The sequence below is a fragment of the Musa acuminata genome, chromosome BXJ2-1, assembly GCF_036884655.1.
Source record: "Musa acuminata AAA Group cultivar baxijiao chromosome BXJ2-1, Cavendish_Baxijiao_AAA, whole genome shotgun sequence".
Lineage (NCBI taxonomy): Eukaryota > Viridiplantae > Streptophyta > Magnoliopsida > Zingiberales > Musaceae > Musa > Musa acuminata.
Window position 1 is genome coordinate 1870120 of NC_088338.1, and position 20613 is coordinate 1890732.

The 20613-nt window shown below is 38.8% G+C and overlaps 3 protein-coding genes and 1 non-coding gene across 13 annotated transcripts; all 4 read right to left on the reverse strand.

Annotated features, from left to right (window-relative positions):
• Nucleotides 1-628: 628 nt before the first annotated feature.
• LOC135598381 (omega-amidase, chloroplastic-like) lies at nt 629-8843 on the reverse strand. Of its 2 annotated transcripts, XM_065092082.1 has the most exons (10): nt 8622-8843; nt 8429-8545; nt 8073-8297; nt 7595-7688; nt 6803-6877; nt 4639-4717; nt 3372-3387; nt 1652-1732; nt 1349-1431; nt 629-840 (listed from the first exon to the last, which is right to left on the reverse strand). In XM_065092082.1, exons 1-10 carry the CDS (start codon nt 8841-8843, stop codon nt 756-758), a joined length of 1077 nt encoding a protein of 358 aa, XP_064948154.1. In that variant the 3' UTR covers nt 629-755. The 2 variants fall into 2 exon arrangements, 1 of the variants encoding a protein (XP_064948154.1); XR_010481549.1 differs by lacking the exon at nt 3372-3387.
• Nucleotides 8844-8850: 7 nt separating this feature from the next.
• On the reverse strand, nt 8851-13528 carry LOC135583233 (uncharacterized). 9 transcript variants are annotated; one of them, XM_065092080.1, is made up of 3 exons: nt 12192-13528; nt 12023-12079; nt 8872-8985 (listed from the first exon to the last, which is right to left on the reverse strand). In XM_065092080.1, exons 1-2 carry the CDS (start codon nt 13225-13227, stop codon nt 12063-12065), a joined length of 1053 nt encoding a protein of 350 aa, XP_064948152.1. In that variant the 5' UTR covers nt 13228-13528; the 3' UTR covers nt 8872-8985; nt 12023-12062. The 9 variants fall into 9 exon arrangements, 8 of the variants coding, with proteins under 8 accessions (XP_064948149.1, XP_064948145.1, XP_064948152.1 ...); XM_065092074.1 differs by having other exon boundaries at nt 8873-8985; nt 12023-12083; XM_065092075.1 differs by lacking the exon at nt 8872-8985 and adding an exon at nt 9002-9020 and having other exon boundaries at nt 12023-12083.
• A 1869-nt stretch (nt 13529-15397) lies between these two features.
• On the reverse strand, nt 15398-18174 carry LOC135598382 (uncharacterized). The gene is made up of 4 exons (XM_065092084.1): nt 17709-18174; nt 17566-17631; nt 16025-16200; nt 15398-15773 (listed from the first exon to the last, which is right to left on the reverse strand). Exons 1-4 carry the CDS (start codon nt 18004-18006, stop codon nt 15579-15581), a joined length of 735 nt encoding a protein of 244 aa, XP_064948156.1. The 5' UTR covers nt 18007-18174; the 3' UTR covers nt 15398-15578.
• Nucleotides 18175-20086: 1912 nt separating this feature from the next.
• TRNAS-GCU (transfer RNA serine (anticodon GCU)) lies at nt 20087-20168 on the reverse strand. The gene has a single exon. It is a non-coding gene; the product is annotated as a tRNA-Ser (tRNA).
• Nucleotides 20169-20613: the final 445 nt, after the last annotated feature.

Consider the following 20613-nt stretch of genomic DNA (forward strand, 5'->3'; position numbering starts at 1 on the left):
AATAATCGGGTTAGAAAACCTCTTTTAACTTCGACCTTTATGCATGTGACACATCGGAAGCTTGGTGTTTCCACCTCGGAGACACCTCAAACAATTCTGTGCATATAGGTTCGAATCACGACGAGCTGACTAAGACATCAATAACTACTTCCCTTAATAGATTTCAACTATAATTTCTTTAGATCTTCCACAATAGGATATTTGTCTTATTATTTCCTGAACTCTTATTGTAAAAATTGGTTCTTGTTTGAAATAACCTTATCGTATGACATAACGTTGAGTTTAATCTTCATCCATGATTTAATGTTTTCTTGATTTGAAATTAGTTTATTTTCGAGTTTTACAAAAGTTATTTGTCTTATAACAATCGTTTATATTATTCGGGATTTAGTCCATCATGTATAATGCATGAATGCATTCATTAAAAAGGTAATCATAATGATCCATCACAAAAGTAACATTCATTAAAGAGGGTCTCTGAACACTAGAAGTAAGTTGAGTCGATGTATGTCCATAAAATAATAAAGCACCTCATTTTTTAAAATATTTCTAAAGATATATATATGCAGAGATTGTACTCCTCCCCATCTTTCATGATGCAAATGTTGTATGAGTCAAGAACACACCATCGATTCAACTCTCTTTTGAAACATTTATAGTTAATACATCGTTCCACAGCTCAGGTTTTAATTTGTGCCAGTGTCTTGTACACAGTTTTAATCTGATAGAAAGAAATTAGCTTTTGCATTTACCATTTACAGACCGCGAGAGTTCAGCCTGTGAACATCCACTAACCGATACAAATCACCACGCCGTTGCTGGTTCAATGGGATGCTTGACCTGCAAGAACAAATAGCACATTATGTTTGCCAAGTGTTTCGGAAAGCTATTTATCAGCAGAGACTGCATGCTTGGGGGCATAAAACATAGCAATTCCTGTAAAGATCACAGTAAGAGGATCCAGTTGCTAATTGCTTCAAGAATCTAAGACGAAACCTTTCTGATTTTAGAATCAAGGTATGGATTAACCCCTCACTGTTTTATCCATCAAGATCATGTTATTTGAACTATGAGTTTGCCTTAAGAACACTGTGCATCACATACTCTATACCCGAAACATAATTGACTTCTGATGCCAGATATCATAAAGGTAATTTTTTCACTGGCAGCCATGCGTAATAACATCAGTTCTTGCAATGCCACTAGATTTGATGTCAAATTCCAAAATTAAAGTACGGTTATATTTGCATTATCTGATCAAGATAGTTAGCATGCAGAATTTTCATCATCTTATTGAGAGCAAGATTTAGCAATGATAAAAAATTTCACTTTGTGTGAAGATATATACCTTCTGAGTTCAATTAATGAATAGTCGACCTCTTCTACAATGATTGCCTCCTCATGACCTGCCATTGCTATCACTTCTCCAAACTGATCAATCCACATTACAATACAAGAAGCAAAAGAACATGCTATCAGAATTAGGAAATGATGACAATAAAGGTGGTACAATTCAAAATTAAAAAGTAGGCAAACGACTGCAGCATTTCAAATGCATATATTTTAGATATCCTGACTCCAAGGACTTCCAACAGCCCTTAATCCTCCAACATATATATGCACGATACTTTGTTCTTCAAATGATACTTACAGGTCCAACAAGTGTGGAATGACCCCAAGCAATGTAACAAGCACCAGTGTCTCGAGCAGGGGAACATGTAGCCACAAATAACTGAAAAAAAGATGCAAAAACATAGAAGTCAGCTGACTTAGTTCTAGTAAATACAAGGAACTATGCTGATAAAATTTTAGTTATCTACATCTGAACTAGGCGAACACTATCACAAACACATTTAATCACTTCATGGAAGCTAAACTGTCCGTACAAAACCTCCCTGAAATATGTGCTGTTCTTCTTTTCTCCTTGAATTGATAACTTCAAAAAAAGTTTTCAGACCAAGAGAAGTTATTTCTCAAATACAATTTAGGTGTAGAATAATACATGACCAAAATAGTAGTCATGCTATTATCAACATAGAATATTGGCAGTCACAATATATTAAATGTTAGCTTGATTACGGGACAGAAATAAATAAAAAATGGAAAATCAATACGATGAATCATAGAAAAATAATAAAAATTGAAGGCAAAAACAAGAATGGATTATTAAAAGCAAACTACTGTAGAACTACCTTTTTATGCTGAAGATTGACAGATGCATCAAGACATGTTTTTTGCATTAAAGGAGACATGAAAATTGCACTAAAAATAGAAATTCAAAATTAGTTCTCTATTATTTCCAATGCAGCAAGTTGAACATCTAAGAGGCAATTACCAATGAAATTGAAAGTTGATGAAATCTACAAAAAAAAAATTTGTCAAACTTACTTATAAGCCTCAAAGGAAAACAAAGAAGCCATATTCCAAATGAATCCACCAAATGTCCCATCATTCCAAAACTTCTCCTTAACTTCTTGGTTCTGAAGCCACTTTCTTACAAGCGCTTTTTTTTTACTAGTCTATCTTGGTTAATGGTCCGACCATGTATATATATAAATAAATAAATAAATAAATAAATAAATAAATATTTATTAATTTATATATATACATGGTTGGACCATTAACCAAGATAGACTAGTATATTGATTGATTGATGGTAACTACTGAAAATGATTGGTGCTTATTTATGTTGGAATACTTGGAATGGAAGAAACAAAGTTGATGTTTGATAGAGGTACAGCACCCAACCATGAGAATAATTTATCAAGAATGCAAGCTAGTAGGAAGTCTGTGGGAGCCATTGTTAAATTGCCGAATCCTGTACAGAGTATTTCATAAAATATTTAGAGAAGAGAGATAGAGGCCACCATAAATTCGATGATCTAAAGCAATTTTGATGGAGTAATTGCTAACAGTACCACCAACAGTGAAATTGGTCAAAATTCAGAAACAAAGGAAATTTTGTGAAAACTATTTCAAAATAGCAGAAATTTCTCAAAAATGATAAAAATAAAAGCTTTGACACCAAGGGAAGATTCAATATAGGCTAAAAATTGGCTTTGGCATAGTAAGGCGGAAGATGAAGCTTTGGCTATCATGAAATTGGAACCAAAATATTGATGCTGGTGCAATGAGATTGAAGTGCAACTTCTCAAACATCCATAGCTCTAGCACTGAGGTGGTTTGATCATTAGTGGCATGTGCCCAAGCTCTTATGACTATGAAGCTCTGACTAATGACATATAATCTTCTCTCTATAATCTCATTTCTTCTGATTATATGGGTTAGATCATTCTCTCGTTCAATAATATCCTCTAAATGTTCCCTTCAGCAATGCAACTGTTACACGTCAGAAGGAAAGTTCAGTGCACCTGATTATCAGCAGCCCTGGAATGAACAAAAAAAAATTATAAGTAAACAAACACAGAAAACAAAAACCAGATTTCCACCATAATCTAATAACAAACAGGACACCATGGCATGAAACAGTTAGCCTGAGGCTTCAAAGCTCATTCATTTGGTCAGGCACTTTGTATTCCAAAGATACCTAAACCAAAATCTCCACATTGGCCACTGGCTCTAAAAACAATAAAAAAAAATCTGTCAGATTGTCAACCTGTCAGACATCGAGTCATCGACAAATGTAACTAGACACTGAAGCTAACCACAAAAACTGTGTGAAAGCATTCATGTGCAAAATCCTCGAGCAGGTGGAGCATATAGACATCTGTGTGAGAGAGAGCAAAAATGTCTACATGTCAAAGAACTAAAAGTTCTCTTCAGGGTATTGTAGATAATAATAGATTTAATGTATCTTTTCTCTCACAAGTAAGCTGGATTCAAGCTTTCTGATTGAAATTAACAGTTTGATAGTAATTCATAGGACTACAAGTGATTTGAATTGGATTATATGATTTTAGGTGGAAGCTCAAGTGTGCCTAGAGCAAGTATGACATCATGTTCAAATAACAAACTAAATGATACAGAAAACAGCATGTGATCTCTATTCAGATGTTCACCCAAGACTTTTTAAGATATTCTCCTTATTTATTACTCAAGCACTTAGCTACCTGTAGAGATTCAAATTCTGTAAAATGGGAGGGAGCACCATCACCTTCTCTTTGGAAGGTGTAGTAAAAGTAAATGTGCCACAAAGTGAGGCTCCTAGGAGAATATCACTAGTTAATTCCAGTGTCATGAGACAACATCACTAACTCATTAGAAGTGTTTCTAGTTTAATGACAATTACAATCAACAAAACCATAGTTGTGTTTTGCATGTCATATCAATATCCATGGATTCAAGTATCATAATAAACCAATCATGCCAAGCAGTATCGCACAATTCCAACCACTTCTGAATACACAAAATATGCTTGTAAAATACAAAAATATACTGAAAATTCAAATAATTATTAATTTTTAGGTTCAAGAATGCATATCAATATACTAAATTGTACAATACAGACAATATATCAGCCCCCTCTCAAGACTGCTAGGTTGTCAACATCCAATATATAACTATATGAACATTTCATCATAAAGTTTAGGTGTGGTGTGTAAGAATTGATTCAAATGCATATTCAAATATATTATGCTCCAAAACACAAATAAAATGTCATATTTTGCCAATAATTACCTTGCCCTTTGCATCAACTCCCAGAGTAAGGAGCCAGTGGAAATGTTAAATGCCCCAGGATAGCATAGCAAATGAGCACCTGAAGTAAAAAATTACCATCTCCCAATTATTAATATATTTATTTTTTTATTAATTATTACGAAACTACTAAACGAAACCAGCATTAGTCAATTAAAGCAAGATATGATATTCCTAGAAATACTATGCATGAAATGAAAGTAAAATGCAGGCACAAACACAATGATCTTGTTAAATATTGAGACTTCTCAACTAGGTTTCAAATATCAGTTGGATTAGTATTTAGTACTACCAATGAGTATTACTACCAAAGAATATTTATTGTCCAACTGATATTCAATTTTTTTAATCATTGTTTAGTGATACTAATGGTAAAAATCATTATACCATCTGACATTCCAGTTTCAAACCAGTCCAATAAGGTGTCCAAACAGATATCAAACCAAGATTTAAACCTTGCTATCCAATAAAAGTCTATGCTTTTAATCGTGGCATATGGCAGCGTAGGCATGACACAACAGCAAGGTTCAACCTATGACTAAAAGAGACCCAGCATGAGATGTCCTAATCCTTGCATTCCTCCATACTCTATGGTCCATATCATGGTTTAAAAAACTGGTCAGACCAGTACATGGCGACCAGAATTTACTGGGTTTGCCCAATTCGGTTTAAAACCAGTTTTCTTTCTTAACTTGGACAGTTGAAAAGAGGTACTGACAGCTTTCAGTAGCTGTTGGCTGTTTTAGATGCTAAAATTATTTTAAAAAAAAAATTTAACTTCAAACAGGACTTCTCTCTCTTTCCATTGCTTGGACGGTGCAACCTGCCCCTGCCGCTGCCTTTTCCACCTCCTCCTATCACTGCCACTGCCTCCTCATGTCATCACTACCCTTGCTTCATCCAATGATAAGCAATAGCTGTCTCCTCTTCCTTCACATACTCTTCCTCCTTTGATTCCATCTCCTCTTTCTTCTTCTTTGCTTACTCCCTTCTCTTCCTCTTTCTCTTTAGTTTCAGGCTGAAACTTGAAACCTTGGTCCATGCTAAAGGTCATCTTATGCAACAAAAGTGCCTATTTGCCAATAATAACTACTTATGCAGTTCCCAAAGATTCATAAGAAGATTTCTAACAGATATTTGGTTAACTCTGCCACAACTCAAAGCTTCAGAATAAATATTTCAACAAGGCACTATAGCACCAGTTAGTTGATGCCTTGATGGAGAGATAAATGAATAGCTAACAGGAAGAAAATGTATAGTAACTGCCAGAAGACTTCCTTATAGTTCAAAACCAGCATAGTTCAAGTATGAACTGTAACAAAAAAATCAATTCTTCAAGAATTTCCAATGGACAAAAAGCACTGCACAGAGTATAATTATGCCATTGCCAATTAAGCACATATTAAGCACAATTGTTAAAAAGACCAGTTTCATTGAGCTTAATAGGAGATACAGGTTCTTAAAAGGGAAGAAGGAAACCACAAGCATTTGATTCATCATTCATGTAGAGAGGTTGTGATCTCCTATATGGAATTCTAACTTTAAGTTTCTGATAAAAACCCAACTCCACAACATGGCCTTTACACTTGGTCTTTAAACTGTCAAGCTATGATATAAAATACTTTAATTTCGCCATGCACTTCATAGTTACCAGCATAATAGATTCAAAAAAATTAATGGCATACGTTACCTGGAGATGCATACTAATGGTAAGCATTTTCACATATACAGGTTATCTATATATCAGAAATATGTGCAGTAGTCTCTCTTAACTACTCCAAAATTTGAGACGGAAATTGGGAGATGACCTTCACTTGAATGAAGAAATCTAAAATTCGATCTATAATAGAAACACCAAAAATCAATGTGATATGCAAGTTTTCTGCCCCATGTGTGGATTATGATGCCCTTCCTAGAATACGTGGATGCCCCTTTATAGTCTTTGTGGGCTTATATCCAACTTGGGATCTAGGATGACCTTTGGTAGGTCCTGTCACTAGTTGCAGGACCCTGTGTTCCTTCTCCAAAAACATGCAAAACAGTCTTCAGTTTGCTAATGCAAATCATTTTGGACAGGTAAAGTGTAAAAAATACATAAGACAGTAAAAAAGCACATGCAGGTACTTCAAATATATATTGAATGGACCTCTTGCTGCATATAACATTGCTAGCTCCGGGAAGCGAATGTCATGGCAAATACCTATACCAATGCGCCCTACATCTGCAACCAAAATAATAAGACAGCATAAGTTGAAGAAAAGAATCTATGGTATAGCAAAATGAAAAAACAAGTACCCACTGTAGAAAAATTACAAGAAAACAATAACACAGCTGGCTTTAAACAAGCTCTTTACATGCTAAATCAACAGAATTTCTAACTCCAATACTACAGATAGCTACCTAAGTAGCTGATAGCAATACGTACAAAAAACAATCACCACACATCATACAGCATTGAGTAGTTAATATAGATAGAATGACCATTGTTTTAACTTTTAACTGATTCCATTAGATTTCTTCAATTATAGGCATTCATATACAGTTTGGAACATGTATAAGTTTGGAAATATATGTTTTGCGCGCAAAATAAACTTAAGTTTAAAGAGCAAAGACTCACATTTGACATTGTTGCACAGTTAAAAATTTTTAATTCGTAAATGAACAGCAAAAGCTTCAGACCGCAACTCATAAAATTCAAGAATAAAAAATATTCATTTTTCATATTATATAATTGAAGAATCTAGTAGAATTGAATCAAGATGAAGTTTGTAGAAGCATTTTCAGATAAGTGTATATTAGAAAACGAGACATGGAATTCAAAAAGCACATCATATGATTAGCAAGAAAACATTAAGTTGATTTGACCATAAAAAGTGAACTGATTGTGCATAAACAGCATGCATCTAAAATGATAAATATATGTTATAGAACGCTAGACCTGTGTCCACTATAGTAGCATGTTTCCCAGCTGTAAGTGTGTTTGATTCCTTGAATGTAATCTCTCCAGGAATATCGATGTCAAAAAGATGTATCTGCTTCATCGAATGTTTTACATTAGATATTGATTAATTTATATCATGAAGAGACCTTTCAAAAGCAACAAAATATAATCAAAGGATATTCCATCTAATTAAGCATATACAACGGAATTAAGTTAACCATTTTCACAGAACTGATATCAAACGACATAAAAGTGAAACTACAACACATAAGTCCACCTGGCAAGAACTGAAATGGAAGCAAGATAAATAGATTTGAGACCCTATTAAGTTTCTTACTGAATTAAATGCTTTGTCAAGAGTGCCTTATGGTATGACTAACAAAGGTTCTTCCCGTTTTAAGATTATAAGATATCCAGCATTTTTATCAAAGTGTAGACTTACCAAAGGCAAGTTGCAATAATTTGTATTCTGTACCTTTCTGTGTTTACCCAGGAGCTTTCCATCTGTGCCAAAAACACAGCACGTATTGTACAGACGATCACCAGAACGTTCTGGAATTGATCCACCAATAATAGTAATCTGCAGGCTGCGAGCAGCTTCAGACAGCATCGAGAATGATGGAGCTGCATCACCAACACCTTCGATATCCTCGGCATAAACTGGAAAGTTATCATTTGAATACGGACTATTCCATATTTCCTAACAAAAATTACAGCGTTCAGGCAATAGGAAGGGCATACAATACTGTTGACCAAGAATTAGACGAACATCAACTATCATTCTCCGCAAGATCGCCAACCTAATTATTGAACTGGTTTGACGGAACCTACCGGCAAAAGAACAAGCTGCGCCCCCCTACCGGCGGCCTCCTCGATGGCTTTGCGAGCACGGGCGATGTTCCTCTCCTTTTCCGGCGTCACAGACAACTGGCATAGAGCGATCTTAAACTGCAATAATTGGTCAAGAAGCTGAGCGCTCCGGCAAGAGCAGAGAACGGGAGACGGCAGCAGAGAAAGATCGCACCTTCGAGACAGGCGGAACAGGGAGCGGGAGGGGGGCAGGAACCGTGGCCTCATCGGGCTGGAAGGCGGAGCCTACGGCAAGAGCAGTAGTCAGTCGGAGACAAGGCGGTGGCGTGGTCGCCGGAATACGACGATTGATAGTGCCACGGGAAAGGCGGAGGAGGGGTTGACCGGCGGTGAGCAGGGGGGCGGAGGATGGCCGGATGGTCAACGCACCTCTCATGGCTCGAGTCAGTGGGATGGACAGTTTCGGTTCGACGCTCGAAGACGACGGCTGGTAAGATTACCGTCGGAGGATTTTTAGGTTCAGAGACGGCCAAATAAAAGCAAATGGCATTATTTTCCCCTGCGACTGTCGCAAGATCCTGCGAAAGGCATCTTTGGAAAACAGTGTATTTACCTTACAAATTTTAATATAAGAACATATATCAGTCCAAATAATAAGATAATATGCATAAAAATAACGAAAAAAATATAAAATACTCCTAATCAAGGTCTGCCATACCGAAACATACCGCCCATACTGGATGGTACATACCGGTCCGACAGGTTATCGGTACGTGGACCGCCCGGTACCGTTACAGTGCTACAGTATTATACTGTAGCACTACTACAATATAAAATTGTTCGGTACACTAGGATGTATCGCTCGGTATGCCCTGATGTACCGCCCGGTACACCAATACCATATCGTATCAAGCCCGGGTCGAAACATCGGTACGATACGATACAGCGAACCTTGCTCCTAATATTCTTATCATCATAGTAAATTTGATTGTACAACATCAGAGTTTCAAGTGATGATCAAACTAAATGTAATGTGCGCAAGTGTGGAATTGGATGCCACCTAACAAAAATTAACGTAAAAATCTAGTTTTGATTAATTGGTAGCATAATGATATTAAAATTCCAATTGATATTAATACTTCTATGGGAACTTTATATGATCCATTAATGATTAATATGTAAAAAGTTCACATATTATTTAAAAATAGAAAGAAGTTAATTGTGTTTTTGAACTTAAAAAAATCCATTTTAATGAATCCCTCGTAATCATGCTGGATTCAAATTTTATGGGATTTAATCTTAGAAAACTTCATCTTCATAACCAATTAGGTGTCCTTTGTGTAGATTCCTCCATATTTCTAATCCCCCTCTATTGTCAGAGATGCTGTTTTAAATAAATAAAATTAAAATTATATAACTCCTGATAACAAAAATCCATGATCGGACATAATATATTAAAAGATGATCCACACACACAGATTCTTCTCTTTATATATCATTCATATCCATGTTTGGATAAGATTAGATCAGAGAGAATCCAATAGTGACAATTAAAAATAAACTCCCTCAGCAATATCAAGCACATAAACCAATGTGTATGTTGCCAATGGCATCAATAGATCTTCCTACACAAAGAACAGGTGACAGTCTTTTTAATTTTAACCTCTGTCTACTTCATAGTTTGGTTTGATTTCATCCCATTAAATGAGCTTACTATATATATATATATATATATATATATATATATATATATATATATATATATATATATATATATATATATAGAGAGAGAGAGAGAGAGAGAGAGAGAGAGAGAGAGAGAGAGAGAGAGAGAGAGAGAGAGAGGCAATGTGGGTGACCCAAAAGAGGAGTTCAGGTCATCCAAGCTGACCCCAAAGAAAGCGGAAAGGAATTGGACTTATCGTATGGAGTTATTGAAAAGGCCAACACCAAACTGGTGGATTATAGATTCATTGCAGAAGATGAACATGAGAGAGAAGGAATAATGTTTATTTCTCTGCATAATAATATATATATATATATATATATATATATATATATATATATATATATAAGAAACTAAAGTTTTTTTTATTAGTCGTAAACTAATAAAAAAATTATAATTATCATCTGATTGATTGTAATACATTTTGATTGCCTAAGATTTTGGAGTTGATATAGCTATTCTGATTTATTGAGAAGTAGTTGGAGCAGCTTCCAATTAATGAATTTGGTTCCTTTGGATATTGTGGAATTTTGTTCCACATATTTATCTACTGGAATGTGCTTGCAAATGATCAAACAAGAGGAGCAGATGGACAGGTAAAATCAAATCTGATGTTCAATCTACAGGTTTAAACTTTTAGATAGAATATCATTAATAAAGAATTTAAGATCCACTGATGCAATCAATATCATGCTTAAGCAACAGTACAAGACATTAAAATCCATCACTAGACTCACACACCCAAGCTTGCTCCTAAAACCAAAACACCAGGAGCTCATCCATGGGCAGCATTCTGAGTGATGATGAATCCATCTCCAAGCCACTGTTTTGGCACTGCAATAGACAAACTTGCCCATAGATTTCAAAAGGAATTGGCTGGCCCACAACCAAGGGCCCTACACCACACCAAACCCAATCCAAAAAATGAAAGGACAAGACCTTGAGGTCCCACATGAGTACCCACATTATCTCTGGTCTCCTGGTCATTATGATTCCCTGGTTGCTCCACTCTTTAGATCATTATGTTTCCTCTTGTCATCAAGTCCCATAAGTACCACTATGTTTCAGTGCTGTGACTAGTAAAGCTTCTATCCTTGGCTACCATTAATAAGCACTGATTCATAGGTGGGTTTGCAGAGTGGGAGATCTCAAGCCAATCAGTGGCTGACACCCACATTTCTTCACCGACACTTCAATCAAATTCAGAATGTGCCGATGCCAATCTGGGAAAGATGGAGTATCAGAGACTGTAGCCCAGAAGTGTATAGTGTTAGTAGTATGGAAGAAGCTTAAGGACACTTCCCACCTGAAAAGGCCCACCGCATAAACAGCACTTGCAGCAAACTCTTTCAGAGAGACTGCAAGTCACTTGGGTCTCCATGTCCATTCTATCATGGCACTCTTGACTCTATGACCAATTCCAAGAATTACTCTCCATCAATCCACTTGCCACTTCAAAACTATAATCTCACCATCTCAGAGAAACTTTTTAACAGCAACCTCCACTTCCTAGTCCTGTGTCCAGAGCAAAAGTTACATTCTTTTAACAAGAAGAAAAAAACAATGTTACTCATGTTCATTAAAATCCTTGCTCGGTGATAATGGGACCAATTCCAAGAATTACTCTCCATCAGTCCACTTGTCACTAAAAAACTGAAATCTCATCCTCCAAGAGCACTCTTACACCAACTTCCACCTCCCAATCCTGTTTGCTTAGCAAAAATCCATCTTTTCAGACAAGAAGAAGCAAACTATGTTACTCCTGTTCATAGAAATCCTTGTTTGTGTGATAATGGATAGGAAGATAAATGTAGACAACAAAACAATACAAGAGAAGAATGCAAGAAGCAAGATTGTCATTTTATTTCATACAAAATTCATATCCATACTTGGATTATATTGGATCAGGAGATGATTCAGCAGTGGCACCTAATTCAACTCCTTCCCTTCCTATCAGAAAAACTAAATTCAGCTAGCAATGACTAATTTATGGATGTACAACAAAAGCAGAAGGGAAAGATCTCATTTTTATGGCTTTCTTTTATCAGTTCGGAGTACCTGGAAAAGAGCCGTCTTTGGCTGAAAGCCTCTTCAAGAACTCGTAGGTGGTGATCATGGTGGTGGCGGACAGTGATGTTGAAGCCCACCTTGGCCCCAGCCCTCGGTAGCACGCCCGCCAACCCCCTTCCTTTATGAGGCTCCTCACTGTTCTGCCGATCGTCATCCGATCGCCGCCGTCGTCCAACACCTGCATCCTCGTCTTGATCGTGTCCAGCGGCATCGTCACGACCGCCGACGTTCCCCCCGCCACCGCCGCGCTCACGCCCTGCACCGCCACCACTGTCCCGTGTCCCGGCTTTAATTCACCGCCGCCGCCCATGTGGTAGCCGATGCAGCCCCAGATTAGCCTCTGAGAGAGGGAGTAGGACGCCCACCACACTGCATTGGATGGCGCATAGGTGAGGATCGACATCCCGAACCCTCGGTAGAGGCCGCGGATGCCGTCGGAGTAGAGGATCTTCTTGAAGGCGTCGACCCCGCCGCGGTACTTGGCAGCGGCTGCGGCGGAACCCTGCACCATGAGGCGTTGGCTGACCACGTCGATGGGGGTCCAGACGACCTGTGCGGCGACAGCCGCGCTGAGCCCGGCGGCGGCGGAGGCGGCAACCGAGGCGGCGGTCTCGGGCACGCCGAGGCGGAGGGTGGCAGCACCGACGGCGCTCTTCGTGGCTTCGAGCGCACCCATGTACAGGGCCCGCGCGGGGATGGTACCGGCGAGCGAGGTAGCAAAGCCGCGGTAGAACCCCCGGAGGCCCTCATGGCGGAGTATGTTCGCCGCGGCGCGGAGGCACGGCGACGGCGGCTGCGCGACCTGGAGCCGCGTCTTGAGCACCACCGCCGGGTACAGGGTGGCGGACACACCAGAGAAGAGGGCAGCGCCCATGACGAAAAACCGCCACTTGTCGAGCATCTCCCAGTCCACCTCCGCCGGCAAGTGGATCTCCGCCGCTGCCGCACCCGCTTCCTCCTCCGCTTCCGTCGCTGCCATAAAGCTCATCTTATACTCCCAATCCCTGGACCTCTCGTCCACCATCACAAGTAACCCTGATTCCCTTTTTATGCACACCAATTCTGCCTCAAATCTAAATCTAAACACACGAGAAGGTAGCCAAAGAAGACGAAGACAAGCAAAGTGACCGCGGTGTGCTCACTGGGTAATGACGGCGTCAAAGCCGCGAAGAACCGGATCCAACATCCACAGAAAGAAGAAGCGACAGTGGCGAAGAGCTCCCACGGAGAGTGTGGTAGAGGAGCAGTGCAAGATTGAGAGCATACCGAGGTCTCTTTTGCATACTTATAAGACCCTTTGAGGGGCAACGCGTCCTTAGATGTCTCGTGATGACCTGTCGTGGGAAGGAAGGTGGTCACCGCAGAGCAGCCGTCGTGGCGAGCCTTATCGCCGCCCGCTCTCCCGTCCTCACGTGGTCCGTACAACGTGTCACGGCATCTCCCGGTAAGCTCCTCGGCAGCTGTACGTTTCCAACTACCCAGTCGCGTACCTGCGCTGGTGTTGGAATGATTGACCGGGGCCCACAAGCACCACGCAAAGCGAAACTGTGGGAGTCGTCCGTTGTGTTCCTCTTTATTTCCCCATCATTTCCCAGTCGACAAACCCAGCTCACGGATTGGCCTTCGGTTGCTGCGTCGGCTGACTAGCACCGGAGGAAACCGAGGAGGGTAGGAATCGGGTGCGACTCCGGTCGGGTGAGAATATTTTGTTGGCGCCATTTTGCTTTAGGATTCGGTGGGCTCGCCCCCCGTCGAGGAAACGGTGGGTGGAGTTGATCAGATCGAATAGGAGCCGTTGGATTGGATGGTCCCAGAGACGAAGAGAAGCCCATAGAATGGTGGGGATTAAGGTCGGCCGAAATGCGTGGGGTTAACTCGAATGGATAAACCCTAATACGATTACGACAAAAAACACCCTGCAATAATGCAACGATGGGTTGCTGCAATGTATCATCTTTTTTAAGGCACATGGAATTCGATGCATTTATAAGGCTTGTGATGCGGATTGCATCACACAAGCTTTTGATTCTGTTCATCACATCCATGTTTTCATTGAAATGAAATATCAAAGATTGTATTGCAAGATGAACAAGGAGACAGACAAGAAGAGAATATATTAATGCTTTTGATCTAAAATCTTCCAAAAAAACACTATGATCTTTCTCAGATAAGTAATTCTCTTCCCAAAGATTACGTATCTTCTAAGAAACCACTTGCTAACAATGTTCTAAATCCACATCTACCCACCTTCATTTCCATTCCTCTTAATCACCCTCACTTTCCTCCTAATCCATCCCAATGGTAGTGTCCGTTTGCAAATCTTGAAGCAGATTGACATCACTGGTTTACTTGGAAGCCAAGTAGGGAAGACTCAATTGACATGCTAAAATCCTGGATTTTATTGACTCAACAAAAAAAATTACTTCACTTGTTTGAGTTCCAATTATGCCACGCTTCAGCTCATACATGCCTATCTCAACCAAACACAACTGTGGGTACAACAAATAAGCTATTAGGGTATCATATCAACACCATCAGTTCTCAGGTGATAGATACTGTGAAAAAGCTTCACAACCAACATGGACAGAATTGGATAAATGCTTCACAAGAATGTAGATTGAATTAGCATGTCGTGATGGTAATCATTGAAGGAAATAGATCAGTTACACAACTTACAAGATCAAAGTACAACTCGTAAGCCACAAGATAATCACAACTCTTAGTAACTCTAATACACTTCCAAAGCATTTCGGTAACGATCAAAAGCCACTGCAGTTTGTCTGATATGAAGCTTAAAGCAAGATCAAAATTTTATTAGTTGGAAGCAGTACATGTGAAAGGTTTCTACAGAAACCTGTGTCACTTCTGTTTTGAGTCTCACTTTACTGTGAAAACATCACCTCCCAGAAGTACAGAAACCTGAAGAACAGTTTAGCGATTGTTTTTTACATCTCCAAGCAGACAATCTAAACTTCATAGCAGTATGGGATACAAAAAATGCACAAACATAGTGTATCATGTATTAACAGAGACATATAATCTGATGATGTTAACAATGTCTCAAGTTCCAAGCCTGTTACTTCAACTTTTGCATCTCCCATCCATTTAGATCACATCCTAAATAACCCTTTCAGTCCTTGATATTCAGAACCAGAGTGGAAAAAAAAATTATCTAGAAAGATCTTTGTCGTCAATATTTTTAACATCTCAGAATAAAATATTATAAAAATAATAACCAAGACAGTTCACAAGGATCTCATACATTTAAAATTGTCATACAAACTTTAAATGCATGTAAGCAGGCTTGATTACAGCCTAAAGATTAGAAGTTCATTCTGTTCATGTTTTGCACAGGTCAGTGATACATGTAAACCTTCAAATGGAAGAACCTGACCTCAGGACTCTCTCAAGCTTCTCAGCCTTTATATAATCCTTGTCTGTAAGTGGCCCAGCAGGAAAAGCAGTGATCTCAACAACAAGGTGTGGCGTGGGAAGTTCATCGAATAGAGCTCTTACATTATTGCAACATACGCTTTCTCCGTGGGCACTCTCCCTTCGTATCTGACAACCCTAGATGCCAAAAATGACCACCATTCAAAAACATATGGTAGGAGTAACCAGCACAAGAGGTTCATAAAATGATATGATGATACACCAAGTGGAATAAAACTATAAAAAAGATGATATTGATGGAAGTGATTTGTCTTGTGATCCTTATCACAACGTTTATACAATTTGATAAATTCAAGATTCTAGGCATAGAGAAAAAGGACCAGAAGAAAGTAGAAGCTATTGCATGATCTGATTATGTTGTTTATTACCTTATGTGATGTAGCATCCACAAAATGGTCATCGTCAGAGAGTAAGGATGCAATGGATTTAAGAAGTCGACGGCCTTCAGCCTTTGAAGGTACCCTATAACTTCTCTTCAGTGTGCCCTTAGTTGTTGGGTGCCACTTACTAACCAACTTCCTTCGGTCAGTTGCCTTCTTATCATCTGTATAATGTTCACGAGAAGAAAATTCAATGGTCTATATACAAAATCAAGAACATAAGGTGTATTTCTTCATACACAATAAACAACAAAATGATTCATATACAATTTGCTTTGTTCTTCACTCTCATCTGCTACAAAACCTAATTAAGCAGTAACAATTTTACATTTTAGCACACTCATCATATTAGCTTCTGACCACATACATCCCATCTCCTATTAGTTCATCTTCCAGGCACTAGTAATTTCAAGAAGTGACATCTACAGATATGATTTTTGTTTAACTCTGAATTTTTTAATGCAAACAGAAGAAATATGCAGCAGCAGCATTGAAAACACGTCCATGGTGAAACCTAAAACGAAAACCAGAAGATAGACTGGAGCAAGATCCCATTTAATGTGAACCAAACCTGAGAAATGCCTTCTCCAGATCCAGGTCTTCAGGTATCCAAATTACATCTACAGAAAACCTTGGACATATTTGAACTGATTTTAACATCAATGACTGATACTATGAACATCCACATCCTGACCTTCCTATACAACTTTGGACTAGTCCCTTTTCCCTACCAAATAAATGGTTGATTATTCGATGCAATCAGGACAACGTACAAGACTCCTGAATATTCTAAACTAATTCCTGCTTCATCTGAAGGCAGTACCACTTTCCATATTACATAAAACAATACCAGTACTATCATCTAGTATCAAAATCAATTGAAAACACTCAGTTCCCTCGAGTCCAAATGATCTTACTTTTGGACATGAAGAAATAAAAAAACCGTTGCAATTGCTGAAAATATTAGGATCAATAAGGGCACAAAAAAATATTAATGAGATTTGTCACTGTGGCTCGATTTAATATTTCTAATCTGTTATAAAAATGTATTCTTACTATGTATCTACCATGAAGTATAGGGAAAATCTAACGCTATGGTCTTCAACGTTTCTTTCATGCATTATTTTCGATATTAAGGAAAAGTGATTTCGAGTTCAAGGGGTACTCTTTTTTTTTTTTCACGAGTTGCAAATGTACTCTTATAAATGTTTGGCAATATTATTTTCATATTTAGTATCAACCATACAGGATCCATGTAAATCAATTATCAAACCATCCTGCTATTTTCCAGGTTATATTTCAATTATACTAATAAGCACTTCAGCAAATGCCACAAAATTAAATTGGTAATGGTTCTTCTCGCTAAGAAATTCGATAAGACAGTCCGAGTAGTCCTCTATTTCAATCGTCATCCAAACCATATCCAAGCAATCTATCAGTAAAGTTGATATAGGACGATTTACATTACAGTCACATGACCATCTGAGACAAAATGGGAAAACAAGGAAAATATTTCAAAATGAACAAACCTGATCTGCCCTGTAGCATCTCAATCCACTTAGAAAACACCAAATCCTCACCATCACCTCTCAACCCTGCAATCGAAAGGAAGAAACAAAGAAATAAGTCGAATCACGGTTAATAGGGCATCCAAAGTGATTAAAAACCCTACCTGAAGGAACAAAAGGGTTGGAATCGGACCCAGCAAGACCGGTCTTAAGGAGGGCATAGAAGATGCAAAGCCTGCCAGCCCAGAGCACAGGAGCTTCGATCAAGGAGGAGGTCACTCTCGCAATCTTCCAACCGTGGGAGGGCCTCAGATGGGACCCTCTGAGGGAGAAGGGGATGGACACCAAGGAGGGAGGGAGGAACAGGGTCCTGGATGAGGAACCGAAGCACTTGCCATCGGAGTGGTTGTGTTGGAAGGAGGAGGGCGGTGTGAGATGGGAGTGACGAAGACACAGAAGCATATCCCCAACCAGAAAAGATGGATAGAATGGGGACCCGATTGATCAATGGATCCTCTTGTACTCTGTGTTTTTGGCTTTTAATTCTTGGAAAATAATTTAAGTTAGAACCCAAAATGTACCATCTAAATCAATCTAACAGCGGAGGAGACAGAAGCACAGCACCAATCAGAAAGATGATGATGACTGGTTTAGAATCCAAAACATGGAGAGGTCAGGAAATCCTCTTGTATTCCATGTTTTTTTCTTTTTAATCTTTATAAAAATAATTAAGTTGGGACCCAAAATTGAGTCAGGAAACGATTATCTCAATCGGGCTCACGTTGCTGACATGTGATGTTGTATGATTTTTTGGACTATTTACATATTATAGTTAGTTACCTTAGTATATAGTTACGAAAGTAAAATATCCAGATTTATTTATCCATTTAGAAGATAAAAAAGTAAAAGATAAAAAAAAAATTTAATATTCGGTGGTAGACGATGTCGGTAGTAACGGATAGTGGCATCATTAGTGTCGATGTCGATATAGTTATCTGGCTGCCTCTGACAATGATAAAGTTCGCTCTCATAACGATGCCACCCGCCTCCATGAGGAACGCGTCACCGACCTCATCGTCGCTCGCCGCGCATGGCTCTATATTTGTGTCAACGTTGATGCAGTTGTCGAGTGGCAACTACATAGGCGTCTACGACGAAGATGGTGGCCGCCTCACCACTGACCTGTTGGGTAGATCCCAACCTCGTCCCGACGTTGGGGTCGTCGGAGCTCCTGTCACTCCCCTCATTAATGTGTCTGTTTCGGCACCACCTCTCGCTGAGCTATCCTTTCATCATTTTGCATTTGTGTTGGTGGCATCACTTTGCATCTGCATTGGTGCCAACATAGATGTTGAGCAACGCTGCTCTACATCTACATTGATGCTAATGTAGATTGCGAGCGGCCATTTCGTCGCTTGGCAACTGCATCAACGTTAACGTATATGCAAAATAGCGAAAGGGTTGCTCAGTGAGAGGTGGTGTTAGAATTGACACATTGACGAGCGAAGCGACAAGAGCTCCGGCAACCACGGCTTTAGGTTGAGGCTAGGATCCGCCCATTGGGTCAATGACAAGGAAACTACCATCTTCGCCATAGACATCATAGCGACCACCACCATCTGCATCAATGCCAACGTAGTTGTCGCTCGACAACTATATTATCGACACAAATGTAGAGCAGCGCGGGACGAGCGATGATAAGGTCGATGACACGCTCCTCGAAGAGGCGAGTGGCATCGCGATGAGAGTGGACTTTATCTTTGTCGAAGGCAGCTAGATAACTACGTCGGTGTCAACTCCAATAACGTTGTCATTCGCCACCACCGATGTCGTCCACCATCGAATATTAAGAATATTTTTTTATCTTTTGTTTTAATATTTTTATTGATAAAACTGATATTATTATGGTAAACGAATATAGATATTTTATTTTTATAATCATAGAGATGTCAATATAATTTTTTAAAATATATAGATCGAGATACTAAAAATAACTAACCGTGCTGGATTTTTTTTTTTTTTTTTTTGGGATGTGTCAGTTGCTATAGATCAGGATCTTTTACAAGATCTTGTGGTATGGGTGGAGCCGCCTGTAACGTGATGCTCTGCTAATGGGAACTTTTATGTCAAATTAGACGCAACTCAGCGACACTAGGAATATATTTGTCATGTGGGGATATAGTGGATTCATAACTTAAGTTTGCACAGGTTATACGAGGAGGTTACATCAAGTATAGATTAACCCATTGCTTGAGTCTAATACAACTTAAATAAAACCAAGCACGTAAATTGGATAGAATTGAAGAAATACAAGTGATACGAAAATAAGTCAAGTCAAGGAGGGAAAAAAAAGCTATTAGATTGTATGAGGAGATAAGTATAAACTAACAAAACACGTGAATTGAATAAAATTAAAGAAAAATAGATCATATAAATTAAATTAAATTAAAGAGAGGAAAGCACGTGAAAGAGACCAAAAAGGTCATATAAAGCGAGTAAAAGAAAGAAGTCAACTGCGGGCACGAAACATAAAAAGTAACGGCGTCGCCTGAGAGATTCGAACTCTCGCGGGGAAACCCCATGTACTTAGCAGGCACACGCCTTAACCACTCGGCCAAAGCGACATTGTTGTTTGGATGGCATCATAATACATATATGAGGCTTATGTATATTGCAATACAAATTTCAATGCGGAAGGAAACTATTTTCACTATATTGTAAACAATAAAAATATTCAAATAAGTCACTATCTTAGAAATATTTTTTCCTGGACACCTCTTTAGATTGAGGCAGGATTTTGTAGTGAGAAGGCAAACGAACAGAAGCTAACTCCGCCTCCCATTGACATCCTCCGACCTTGAAATCTCCAAAGAGATTTCCTAATAATTGATGTATAGTGAAGAGGTCAAAAGTTGAAGTTCTACTGATGGTATGTAATCCTTGAACGAAAAACATAGAATTAAGAACAAACATGACCCCAAATAATTAAAGAAAAACAAACCTTTGTATCTTTGTTCGGTTGACAAAGCCAAGTTACAGAAATCAATGCAACCGGCACATCAATTCAAA

Bases quoted from the DNA above. Each gene is read 5' to 3' on its own strand.
- LOC135598382 (XM_065092084.1), bottom strand. From the start codon at position 18,006: ATGCTTCTGTGTCTTCGTCACTCCCATCTCACACCGCCCTCCTCCTTC. The intron at 16,201-17,565 runs GTTTGTTCATTT...AACATTATACAG, and splicing joins GATGCTACAGGGCAGATCAG to ATGATAAGAAGGCAACTGAC. The intron at 15,774-16,024 runs GTAATAAACAAC...TTTGGCATCTAG, and splicing joins TGGATGCTACATCACATAAG to GGTTGTCAGATACGAAGGGA.
- LOC135583233 (XM_065092073.1), bottom strand. From the start codon at position 13,227: ATGGTGGACGAGAGGTCCAGGGATTGGGAGTATAAGATGAGCTTTATG. The intron at 8,999-12,191 runs GTACTCCGAACT...TGTTTTCCAAAG, and splicing joins CAAAGACGGCTCTTTTCCAG to ATGCCTTTCGCAGGATCTTG.
- LOC135598381 (XM_065092082.1), bottom strand. From the start codon at position 8,843: ATGAGAGGTGCGTTGACCATCCGGCCATCCTCCGCCCCCCTGCTCACC. The intron at 8,546-8,621 runs GTGCGATCTTTC...CAATTATTGCAG, and splicing joins CTGTTCCGCCTGTCTCGAAG to TTTAAGATCGCTCTATGCCA. The intron at 841-1,348 runs GTATATATCTTC...TTGTTCTTGCAG, and splicing joins TCATTAATTGAACTCAGAAG to GTCAAGCATCCCATTGAACC.